The 12,917-nt window shown below is 42.5% G+C and overlaps 1 protein-coding gene across 1 annotated transcript; it reads left to right on the top strand.

Annotated features, from left to right (window-relative positions):
* Nucleotides 1-6,028: 6,028 nt before the first annotated feature.
* neurod4 (neuronal differentiation 4) lies at nucleotides 6,029-8,919 on the top strand. The gene is made up of 2 exons (XM_034877055.1): nucleotides 6,029-6,280; nucleotides 7,147-8,919. The coding sequence occupies exon 2, from the start codon at nucleotides 7,153-7,155 to the stop codon at nucleotides 8,212-8,214; it is 1,062 nt and encodes a 353-aa protein (XP_034732946.1). The 5' UTR covers nucleotides 6,029-6,280; nucleotides 7,147-7,152; the 3' UTR covers nucleotides 8,215-8,919.
* Nucleotides 8,920-12,917: the final 3,998 nt, after the last annotated feature.

The following is a 12,917-nucleotide window of genomic DNA, read 5'->3' as shown; positions in this document are numbered from 1 at the left end:
TAGTAGGCTCAACCTTATGTATCTATTTATATGCGCAAAGAGTAGCCTACTTTTACGTCTGGTAGGCTACTTTGGGTATGTTTGTATTTTGATGCTCATACCTTTGTACTACTTAGGTCTAAGTAAAATTATCTGTCTATGGCTGGGACATGAGCTACTATATCAGTGTTAAATTATTGCATTTAACGTCACTCGGAAAAGATTTACAACTTCTGGCGTCACTCTACCCGCTCTTCCAATAATCAATGCTATCCACTCTGCAGTGGATTTTGGGCAAAATCCATCGCGCGCTCAATGGGCCTTGAAATTACCGTTTATGTAAAACAATAGCGACATAAGACCCTTGCTGCGAGACCAACGGCACGAACTGGCGCTTTAATTGGTCCGAACAGGCAAAATGGGTGAAAAAGACCCCCCAACAAAGTCATCCCGAATAAACCCATTATCAACCTAAAACGAAATGAAATAAAATGTACAATATAGAACAGCTTTTTATTCTGTAGGCTATTTTTTTAAATGTTAACAGATTATATCAGCCTGCAGCCTATTCACTTGTCAGCTGATTGCTGATGAGTCTGCCGAGCCGACAGCTCAGTGTCAAGCAGTTTAAGAAGATTAGCAGTGCCTCACGTTTTCCTCATTATTTGCAACCGTAATCCACCACAGAAAGCTAATAATAACAGGACTATCCTATATGTCTGCTTTCAAATAGATTACCTACTACACATGCCGTATATACTGTATCTAATTGAAATATAATTCTATTATGATACTCAGGTGTCTGCTTCAGTTCTATACATGTCTGAAATCACTTTTCAATAATTATTAGACACTTGATTGGAAAGAATACATACATCGTATTGCCTTTCTTTCATTTTGTGTGCAGTGTTGTGAAAGCAAATTCAATTATTCCAACTTAAAGGAAATGTTTCAACAGATCCTTTGAGGTGCCCCAACTGACTAATGAAATTACAGCAGTTCTCCTACCTAATGCCATTCAAAGTCCCTCCTGCTACAGCAAATCTCCAAACCACCTGATTTTTTTTTAATGATATTACACCCCTCAGTCGGCTGTGTCATGGTAATAATCTGGGCTGCTCCAGCTGCCTCTATATCACATTAGCCAGGCTTAATATTGACAGTGCCGGGCCCACTAAACAATGAGGCTGTGGGGATAGGGAGCTTAGAGGCCGCTAGCCAATGGGCATACTGCGGGAGGCAGAGGAGGTGCAGGCCAGGAGGCTCCAGTTCCCTATGCCCTGGAGGACGAGCACCATCATTAGACAGCATCTTCTATAGTCCTGTGGCACTTTAAATCCACCACCACAGACCCCAGACAATAAAACCATACTGAAAGTGGACCATGAAACTAGTGGTATCTCTATTCCCTGCTATAGAAACCTACCAGGACAACAGCTCAGTAGCTGTACCTTGTGTCGGTTCCTGCTGTGACAAAGTCGTTCGAAAACTCAGAGAAAACTGCTCAGTAGGCCTCACCTTGTGTCAGCATGAAATCAGCTGCTGAAAGTTTATCTTAAAGACTACACACAAATTAAGACAATATCTTAATCATGCCTAAAGACATAAAAAACAAACAATAATTAAAACAGCTTGTGTGAAATACATGTTTTTTATTTTGAACAATTGTTGAGCAAAATTTTGTTATTTTGGGTCATTCACACTGAAGCGCAAGAAAAACCTTTTGCAATCTGATGTGATTAGAAAAGTGCTTTTATCCGTTAGACTAATTTATGTTGCAGGCTTGTCTAGTTGCTGTATTTGCATAATAGTCACACTGGGAATCAGTCTAGGCCACTTGTGGGACACTTGCACCTGATCACAGAGACACCATGGCTCTCTGCCAATCACACCTTCACAGTCGATTCTCCCAATTAAAAATCACCTGTATTTGTCCTTGGATTTGTCGGGTTGTTTAACATCAGTTAGATGTCCCCGTACACTGGTGTTTTTTCTTCTGTCCCAAATTGTTGTTTGGATCTGAGGAGATTTTGCACAGGGGCCCACAGATTACCGTTGTTGATTAGTGGTTGGGTGTAATCCTTTCAGCCCCTCTCTCTCCAAAACACCCCTGGGATATGCCCGTCTCCCTGAGGACCGGCAGCATGGCAGATGGATCCTCCTCCCCCTCCTTCGCCCCCTCTAACAGCACACCCAAAAACACTGTTGATGTCCTGGGACGAAGGTTGTAAAGTATCCTGAATATGAAACCAGAGGCACCTTTGTTTAATGGCTCTCCCCACTTAGTGAGAATTGCCCTCAGGCCTGATTCCCATTCTGTAGCTACATTTCTGCCCGATTGGAATGTTTTCCAAATCCATTAGCCCAAAGAAAGAGGAATAAGCTGCACACAATCTGCTCATATCGCCTGGATGAGATGCTAGATCTTATCAAAACTCACTTTGAAAACCAGAAGACTCTAAAGTTGTTGACATCTTTGTTTCATGGACATGGCAAGACATTTGCCAACAAATGTAAATGCTGGTGTGAAGTAAAAACTGTGAATTATATTCCTACACCAAGGAGGTAAAGATAATTGTATACTTCTCTGGTTGGCATCAATTAACACACACTTTTTAGTCTACTGCTGTTGTGCATCATGTTTAAAGAAATAATGTACAATGGCTGCATAATTATTTCAATTTGTGTTTTAATGTATAAATAAAAAGTAAAATGTTTGGTTTTGAGGTTTAACTTTTTAGTTATTCAACATTTAGAGTTATCTAAAATATCCTCTTTTAAATAATGTTTTACAATGAAAATGAATGGTGATTGGTGTAAGAATCATCAGGATATTTAACTGAGGTCAAAAGTCCATGATTCACAAATGTGTGTGTGTGTGTGTGTGTGTGTATGTGTGTGTGTGTGTCTGTGTGTGTGAGTGTGTGTGTATGTGTGTGTTAGCCCACTGACGTTCCCATGCGTGCAGCAGAGTCAGTAGGCCTGTCAGTCTCTCCCTTAGGAAAGTCTGCCATGTAACTATATTCAGCCTCAGTGAGCAGTAAATGGAGGCAACTGAGCCCTGGGACTTCTTAAACACACACACACACACACACACACACACACACACACACACAAGCAATAGAATGGAAATAACTTGCAAACGGTTAAAGTCCATATGTGCATGAACTTGCTCAAGACGCTTTTCTCCAAAGTGCCACACAAATGCCCACAAACAAATTGTTGACACAACCAAACTTTAATTGGAGTTTGACAACAATACAATTCTAGTCTTCTCTCTAGTGTTACCATCCTGTGCAGCCTCACACCGACCCCTTTCCAAACCACCCCCTCTTGCCAATCCACACTCTCCCTCCATCTTCTATGATCACTATAAGGGGCTCAGCTTTCAGAAGCGGACCAGGGAGCATGTGCGTAGAGCTTTAATTCCTATTGTATCTGTGCAGTCTTGGTGTGTGTGAGTGTGTCTGTGTTTTAGCAAAAGAAGGGAGAGGGAGATAGAGATTAAGAAAAAGACAGGAACAAGGACCCATCTGTCAGCACTGCACACAAATCCCTCCCATTCCACTCTGAGTCCCAGGGGACCAGAGTGAGAGACAACTCACTTGTGGCAGTGTTTTTTGTGAGGACAGGGGTTACCCCCATTAGTAGCAACAACAGAACTTAAATAAATAACAAATAAATAAATAAGTAAGACCGGCACTTTTTTGGTCAGTTCTTAAAAACAAAAACGTATTTTAAATTGTACTTGTTAATCTTTTCCTTTATAATTTAGGGACATGTTTGACAGTGATGAATGCAGAACTTTGATAAAAAGTGAATTTGGCACACATATTTGGAGTACCCAGGTTAAAATCATACTATACTCATCAAAAGTTGGTTGAGATCAGATGTGTCCACCGTGATCTCTTCCAGAAGGCTGACTATCTATGTTACTGCTTAAATTCCCTCTCTGTTAGTCAGTCAGTCATTTGGGAAACTGATGTGGATTGTGGGAGGCTGCGAGGCTCCAATTCCCCATGCAGGCTGCAGGTGTGGTGTAGGCCACGCTCACACTCCTGGGACAGAGGTGCATGTGGGGGGTAGGGTGCATGTACCTGGGACCTTTAAGCACATCACATTAGCCTACAGTTGTTGCTGTACACATCGCATGGGGCAACAAACACACACACACACACACACACACACACACACACACACACACACACACACACACACACACACACACACACACACTCCTCTCGTCTCTATCTTTGTCCTGCCCATATGACTTCATGGCCAGTGCACTGACCAGGATTACGGCCGTTAGTAAGGTGGATAAATGCTGTTTCAGCACGAGACATCATCTTGGGCAAGCGGTGACGCGTGAGCATCCAAGCAACAGATGCCCCCACCCCCAACGCTTCCTATATCCAGCCATCTGTTAGGGGCTGTTCAATAAATCGTTGGATAAGTGCCTGTTTTTGACGCGATGTTGCAGATTATCCACGTGAGCATATTTTATTTCTTGGAATTCATCGCACACTCAGAAACACGGAGAACCCTCAGTGCAGTTGGCAAAGTTCAGTTTCTCTTAGTCTCCAACACAGCTGTGCGCAATCGCGTGCTCAATGGGATCAATGCGGGGGCACGTGCGGCTCGCGAGACCCCGGCTGTCAATGGCCAGTGCTGACAAAAGACCCCCACTGCGCTGCAGCTCGCCACGCACGAGGACAGGCGGGCGTTTATTATGCCGCGGTATTTGTAGTTACTGGGGGAAATGCTTAATATTGAGGTAGGCCTACGATTAGCCTGTAAACAATAAAGGCCTTGTAGTCGTCTGAAGGCCTGCACAGATTGCACCGAAAAGTCAAATATAAAAGTTGTAAAAATAGGTGTATTAATTGCCAATGTGTTTGATTTCATCATACAAAAAACAACAAAAAATAAGCTTAATGAATAAACAAACTTCAACATGATTTTTGTATGGCCAATGTCTAGTGTTGATGGTAAGGTTCCTATTGTACGTTTACAATTACCCTGCCTGGGTCAGGTTATGAGCCTACTGCAAGTACCTGTCTTTTAATCATTGCACCAATCGATTCAATAATCAGATAGCCCTTGGGGGCAGAATATGACGCTAAAAATGGAAGAAAACAACTGAATGACTGGGTGAACAACGCACACACCTGCTCTCCGCACACTTAGCTGTCAACATCACTTAAATACGCACACATGGAGGAGCGTCTCTTCACTCTGCGAATACCAGGTCCTAAACTGTGTTTAATGAAGTGGAACATTCCTAATCCAAACGACTAATGAAGAGGTACACAATCGATGGAATTAAGATGGTTAGCATGTGGAATTTAAACAGAATACCTGTTATTTTCAGCGAGTCCCACATTTCAAAGTGTAGAGATGTATAATCTTGCTTTTATTGGGAACGTATCATTATGCTTCATTTCTGCCGGATCTGGATGATGACAGATGATGATGGGTTTACGAAAAATGACTAAGTGATGAAAGTAGTCAGAAATAGCCTACACTGGCCACCATTTCTGCTGTTAGATAACAAACTATAATAACTGACCAGGTTACACACTGTTACAAAATTATAAAGAAGAGGGAAATACTGTAGGGTGAGGAGGTCAGAACGATGGTGAAGAATTTGCAGGTGGCTAGCCTGAATATTTTGGCAGATTATTAAACAAATTGGCGTATGTGCGGTGCGGGGAAAACAATGATGAAAAATTGCCTACGTTCTATGGATGCGTATAGCTCCTGGATGTATGCATCTGTAAGCTCCAATATACCATCAGATAAGCTACTGTGTTCCCAACATCATTCATGATGGGCATATTATTATCAAAGTTATTTTCCACTGTGTGCGCATTTTCTGCACTATTCCAAACAATCGGGACCTCCTGATTTACAAATAAAGCACCGCCTACACGTGCACCCGGGCGCGTGCGCGCTCTCTCTCTCTGTCTGTCCCTCACTCATTCATTGACTGGGTGGAACTTCTGGCCACGAGACCGCCACGCGCGTTTGGATAAATTGAAGGTGGGTGGGGTGCCTGAGGGAGGGGCTTACCAGGCTAAAGGCAAAGAAATCCGCCCGGTCTTGCCATTTAGAGATGAAAGTTCCACGCGCACTCATGGTTATTTGAAGAAGCGGAAGAGTTTTGGACACTGGCGGATGCGCGAAGAGAGAAACGCAGCGACTCTGGAATAAAAAGCACTCAGTTGCACTTTAAAAAAATATATATATTAACCCGGTTATTTCTGTTACTTCACAACGAGCGAGCAGTAAAGCCAAACAGGTGAGTTAAAGTAAAAAGAAAAAGATCTAAAATAGATGTTATCTGGCAAACAAATTTGGGCTACTAAATTCAGCACATGCACGTTTGTTGCTTACAGGGGGCAAACGATCCACTAAAGGAATTTACAAAATGTTGATTTCAATCAGCTAAAATATACGTTGGAGTGTTCATTTAGGCATAATTAGGTTCAGTACCTTTTAGTCCAGACACAATTCCGTGTCAAGCTCTAAATTCAAAAGTAACAGTAATGCATCTCACTTTTACGCACTAGTGCACAATAACTAACTAAAACGTTTTTTTCTATTAAAACAATAGCACATTATTTGTCCGAGGTCACAAAAAGTAATTTATTGCATTAATTCCTCATGGCGTCAGGGCTTTAATTTGTAAGATGTCTAAAATGTAGAGATGTGGGCGGTTTGTCTCCATGGGTGCGGAGTCGTATGTTGCCTATTTAATCTTTGAGTTTTATATGCTGAGTAAATCCAGCCGTGTCCTAGATTAACAGCGTCTCTGTTTAGCAACATCATAACAGCAGGGGACCAATAATTCTAAAAACACCCATCTATTATCAAAATACCACACTTTAATGCATTGTAAATTCTCGTAGGGGTTCTTCTTCTTTGGTGTTGTCCTCTTGAGTTAGAGGAGTGAGCTGTCCACTCTGCAGTGCTGAAATGAGAGAACTAATTCAGTATTTCTGTATGTAAGGGTCAGGAGTTGCCAGGCTACCTTTTCCTGTGCATAATCAATCAAAAGAAAGTTGTATATTTACATATACATTTTAGGGAGAAGCATCATACATTTACAGATTAACACTTAATAATGCATCTGTTGGGTAACTGATTTGTGTGCTGTTTCCTCAGATCAAAATGATGACCAAACCATTTGGAAAGAGCGGGGATGTGAGTGAGCTGGTGAGCTCCCTTGGCTGGCTAGAGGAGGAGGAGGACGGCAGCTCTCAGGATGGAGAGGAAAGCCATGGCATGACAGTAGGCAGCCGAATCCACTCTTGCACAGAACTGGGCAGTGAGGATATGGAGGAAGAAGAGGAGGATGATGACGAGAATGATGAGATTGGACCAAATGGAGAACAGGCTCCTAAAAGAAGAGGCCCTAAGAAGAAGAAGATGACCAAAGCAAGACAGGAGAGGTTTCGTGCCAGGCGAGTCAAAGCCAACGCCAGAGAACGTTCACGTATGCACGGGCTTAACGATGCCCTGGAAAATCTGCGCAGAGTGATGCCCTGCTACTCCAAGACACAGAAGCTGTCAAAGATTGAGACTCTACGGCTGGCACGCAACTACATCTGGGCTCTGTCGGAGTCGCTCGAGAGTGGCCAGTCCCCTGAGAGCCATGGCTTTGTGGAGATGATGTGTAAAGGTCTGTCTCAGCCCACCAGTAACCTTGTAGCCGGCTGCTTGCAGCTGGGACCCAGTCCCATAATGCTCAACAAGCCGGACGACAAGTGCGGAGGCCCGAGGGTGGGTGGTGTGGGGGGTCAGGCTGGCCATCCCCTCAGCTATCCGTCTCCAGGCCTTCCCAGCCCCCCCTATGGCTCCCTGGAGGCTTCCCACCTCCTCCATATGAAGGGATTCAAGGGGCCTGTGTATGACAACCCCTCCCCTAACGAGTGTAGCAGTGGCACCCCTCCATACGAAGGGCCCCTCACTCCCCCCCTCAGCATCAGTGGCAGCTATGCCCTGAAGCGGGAGACCTCTCCTCGTGAGACAGAGAACTACACACCCCACCCCGCCCACCATGCCCACTACCTTTCGTCTCAACACTACCCCACTCCCACGACTGGCGGCCTACCAGGGGGCCCTCAGGGCCACCCACTTTTTCAAGCTTCACGCTATGAGCTGCCTCTGGATGTGGCCTTTGACTCCTTCACTCCCTCTCACCTGCTTGCCTCTCAGATGGGTAGCATGTGACCATGAACTGTTGAGAGGACCAATAACTGACTGTTGGCCAGGCCAGAAGCACTGCTCTGGAATGAACTGCTGTAGAAACAATGTTGTTGTACTTGTACTCTGGGAGAGCACTGAATGCAAAGAGAGACTCACTCAATCTACCTGATACAAACACACACCCATAACTTTTAATATTTTATTTATTATTTTTTGTTATGATAATGTTATTTGGATTCTTCTTATTTCAGTTGTTACGGAGTGACTAAAGATTATTTTACCATATCAGATATTCACACTAAAGCATTACACAGGTTTTTCAAGTGGACATAAGAACATAACACCATTTTTAGCTCTACATGTCTGCAGATGAAACAAAAAGAAATAGAACAAAAAGTCATCCAGTCTTAACCTAAATTGTGCACTGAGGCCTAAAGCCAATGTCTCCCTGGCAGTAAGAAAAGCAATACATTTATTTAAATCTGTATTTAATATTTATTTTTAAACATCTTATCTTTTTATATTTCTCTCAGCACAATTTCTGTTTCACTGTCTTTTAGGTTTTCTTGTCAGAAACTAGCAACTGTACTTTATTTAATTTATTTATTTGAAGTCTTTCAGGTATTGGTTTATTAGATGTCACAATTTTTCATACTGTACTGTTGTAAATATGTTGTTTCGCACTTAATTGAATAAATATTCTTATATTATATGCTATTTCAATAGTAACAATATTTGCCATGTGTTTTCTTTGGTTATGCTGTCATCCTGTGGTTGAGTATTAGATCAATTGAAAGATCATACAATCTCTCCCAATAAAGCTGAGGGTCCTTACCTGCAGCTCCAATACATCAATTCCAGTAGATACTAGTTGAATATTTATAATGTAGTAGGGTTTCTATCATAATAGAATTCTTAATGCATTTTCCATTGCATTTGCATTGGGAAATACTTGCCAGTCTCTAAACCCTACTTAAGGCACCACAAGTCAGAAGAGTAATTTTGATTTAATTGGTAATCTCACAACAAAATCCATATCAAGTAATTACATCTCAGTTTTTGTTCAAATTATTGTAAACATTAATGCCAGCACATACCTTATGAAAAGTTCCCTTTGTACACAGTCAGTTTCAGGTGTGTTCACACAAAACTTCAAATGAAAGTGGCTAAGTTTCATTTTTCAATAACAAACATGGACAAACAAATCCAAAATAAAGCCGATGGTGCTATAATAAAAGGACATTTTTGTGGCAATAGAGATCATGTTACAGGATGTGTGTGTGTGTGATGTCATGAAGCTTTCTACGGGGTTTCTATCAGGTCAGGCAGGAAGCTTTTGTGGGCCATGGGAAAACAGCTCTGGGGAACAGGTGAATGTGTCAGAGGCTTTTCGTTTTTTCTCTTTCCCACATGTCCCATTTTCCCATCTAGCTCAAGCCAAAACACTGTAGGGCAAGAGTTCATTTTCAAAGAATGAATCCACATTAATTCAGACAGAAAAGCACCAGATTTCAGTTCAGAGAGACAGCGTATGAATACGGATGTTATAAATATAATGGCCAGACTTTTTCTTTCAATATTATTTCTAAAATAATGCAACCTTAACTGATAGAACATATATAACCTTTAAGTTGGAGGAAATAAACCTGCAAAAAAAAACTAAACAGTATTCTGATGATGTTTTTCAGATCATCTTAAAATGGCAAAACGCACAGCACATTTGCATTGCTCAACTAAAGACAAAAGCCAGTTTTGACTTTAATGACTGCACTTGAAATAAATAAAGAATGAGGTGGCAGAGTGTGAGATGAAGAGATGAGAGCAAGAGGTGTGTTCGAGTGTGTTTATTATTGTGGTTCTTCAAGCAATTGTCAGAAGGGGAAGGTGCCTCAGAGGCTGTTTTCCAAGAGCACTTCTTCCCCTCTTCAGCTACCTCTCCAAAGGGTTGTCTTTTCCAGTCGTGGCAACAGTGGAGAAAGGCTGGAAGAGAAAAAGGGAACAATTGTTTTACTGGGCGCCACTGGTCCATTGTGAACGCAGCCTGTTCTTTCTCTTGACCTGTGACCTGTATTGTTGTGGGGCTTCTCGTTTGGGGCGGGCAGACAGCTGAGGGAACTGCGGGGGGGCTGATGGACAGCTGGGCCAATTTGGAGGGAGAGAGAGAAGAGAGTGAGAGCATGAGAGAGAGAGAATTGGGAATCTGTGTATTGAGGGAAAAAAGAGAAGAGGAAAGAGAAGAAAAGGGAAGAAGAGGTGACCTAGGTCCTTGCCCCCTATTCACAATTTTGTCCTCTCTGCTCCTGTGTGTCAGCCTTGGCACATGACACATAGCTTTACACACAGGCAGACGCTTGGCCTGTGAGAAAGTACTGGCAGAGTTAGCTGGCGTACACCCTCTTTGTGCCTTTGCTGTTTTGCTACGGCAAAAACGGTGGGGGGAAGCGCATGGATTATTCTCTGAGTCCAAATACATGAGTGGGTGGATTTAGAAATAATCCACATAAATTAACTCTAGATACAAGATTACAAAACAGAGATGCAGGACAGTCTCTGGAGATTGGGGCATGGTGGAGGAAAGAGTGTTTGACATGGAATATTTTAGGAACATAGGACTATAGTCATTTTACAAGCTTAAAATACTTCAGGATTAATATTTTGTAATGAAGGTGTAATTCTCCTGTTCAAAGAAGAAGATTTATCATGTTAAAAAGATAAAAAGGAATGAATTGTGTAAAAGACTTGTGAAAAAGTGCGACACAAAAATCCTGACTTTTAGTTCAGGTCTCAAACAAAGATTACGTATTTTAAGTGGCTCCCATCTATGATAAGGGCATTTTAATGGGAAGGCAACACATGCTCTGTCATGCCATCTTGGCTGAGAAGGCAGGCAGCATTGCACAACCTGTGGTTCAGTCCCCTGGGAGAGTGAGGTCATGTCAGATATCCGCCCACAGAGAATTAATGGTGAAGTCCCCCAATTCACGTCCTAAACCTTTGTAGTTTTTATCTTTATATGCACATTGTACAGACAATGCAAACAGCATGAACCCTAATGGCAACATAGAATTATGACGTTAATTCATTTTGGCAGGAGGTTGGCATTACTGACAAAAAATAAAGAGAAAGAAAAACTAAATCAGAGACACATTTTTGTAGTGCAGATTGAAGCTTGGTCATGTTCCCTCTCGTGCTTATTTTAGTTTCTGTGTGCAGCACACTTAATCCACTGGCCAAACAAGAGTGCCTCCCACTAAAATGAAAAGGTCCTGATCCATAGGAGCTAGATAGGAGGGATAAAGCATTGTGATTAAGATTGTATTAATGGGGCCATAGGAGGCTGGAAGGCTTTAATCAGTGTCTGTGTGCCGGTAATCCCTCTGCCTTTAAGCTGTGGCAGACACAGTGATCCCCCCTCCTCTTGGGCCACAGTGCAACACACACTCACACACACACCTCTCTCTGCTGGGAGCATAGGGATACGAGTGCCCAGGTTGAGAGGTGGCGCACCCCGAAACAGAGACGTCCTAGACTACGAGGAGCAGCTGGTAGACGAAAGACTCAGGAGATGGATGGAGAAAGACGCGCGGAAAATACTGACAAAAACAACAAACATGGCAAGGCTGGCATAATAAGATGTAAGGATTGGGTCACCATGGTGGAAGCAATTAAATATAAATTAGTACAACTTTAAAAAAGTATCATGAACTTGGTTTAATCTATTACAGGGCCGAATTACGCTAAACTGAATTCCAGTGAGACAAGAATAAAATTAATTCCAACTTTATAGCCAATGACGGGTCTCTAAATCATAGGTCTTTTAATAAAAACACGACTGTTACCCAATAAAAATAAATTAGGAAAAAAACATTGTTAATATGGTCAAATAAAGGATGTTTTACAAAATGATATGTGACAGGTTATTATGGCAACGCAAGAGAAAAACAAAAAAGGAGATGTACATGGGAGGGGAGGAAAGAAGGCAGCTTGTGGACTCATTACCTATGGGAGTGGTTGTAAAGGTGACATTGTGCATGAGAATACGGGGTGGGCCTTTCTCCTCCCAGAGTTCTGAGAATAGTAGGGTGTAGGAGTTAAAGAGCTTCTAATGGGATCTGGATGCTGTCGTGTTTACCCTGTAACCCCCCCTCTTGCACGCCCCCTGCATTGTGGAAGTTGCTGGGCTTTGGGACACCACAATGGGCTGAGTGTAGGGACAGATGGAGGTCCTTTTTGAACAGGGCACAAAACACAGCCAAGGTAGGAGGGCCATGGTGTCTGCAAGAGCAAGCAGCTAGCATGCCCTAATGCCATAGACGTGGGAAAACGTGTGGAGGAGGGAGAGGAAAAACTGAAAAGGCGATTCCTAATTATAATGCAAGAAACAGTGCAACTTTGAGAGTCCCTTTAGCTCTGGTAAGTTCAGTCCTTAAATTCAGCACGAACTAGACCAATTCACATGGCATTGATTCAGGATCACTGTGCAGTCTAGACTTCTCTATCGTTTGGCCTGTAAACATGTCAGCCTTTATAATCATTTATCCTGATTTGTGTATTCAATCATTTTTTAGAGTGGAACAAGCCAGCAAAACTAAAAAAAGTTTAATTTCTTACTCTGATGTGATTAGCCATTCCTCTAAGCACTGTTATTAAAAAGGGTTAAACCAGGTCACGGGAGAGGGCAAATGCTGATGTCATTCATTTAGAGCTGTGCAGTGTATATGGAGCAT

This window comes from Etheostoma cragini, chromosome 7 (genome assembly GCF_013103735.1).
Source record: "Etheostoma cragini isolate CJK2018 chromosome 7, CSU_Ecrag_1.0, whole genome shotgun sequence".
Taxonomy (NCBI): Eukaryota; Metazoa; Chordata; class Actinopteri; order Perciformes; family Percidae; genus Etheostoma; species Etheostoma cragini.
The sequence above is the reverse complement of the archived record's forward strand: the minus strand, read 5'-3'. Positions and strand labels throughout refer to the sequence as shown.

Bases quoted from the DNA above. Each gene is read 5' to 3' on its own strand.
- neurod4 (XM_034877055.1), top strand. From the start codon at position 7,153: ATGATGACCAAACCATTTGGAAAGAGCGGGGATGTGAGTGAGCTGGTG.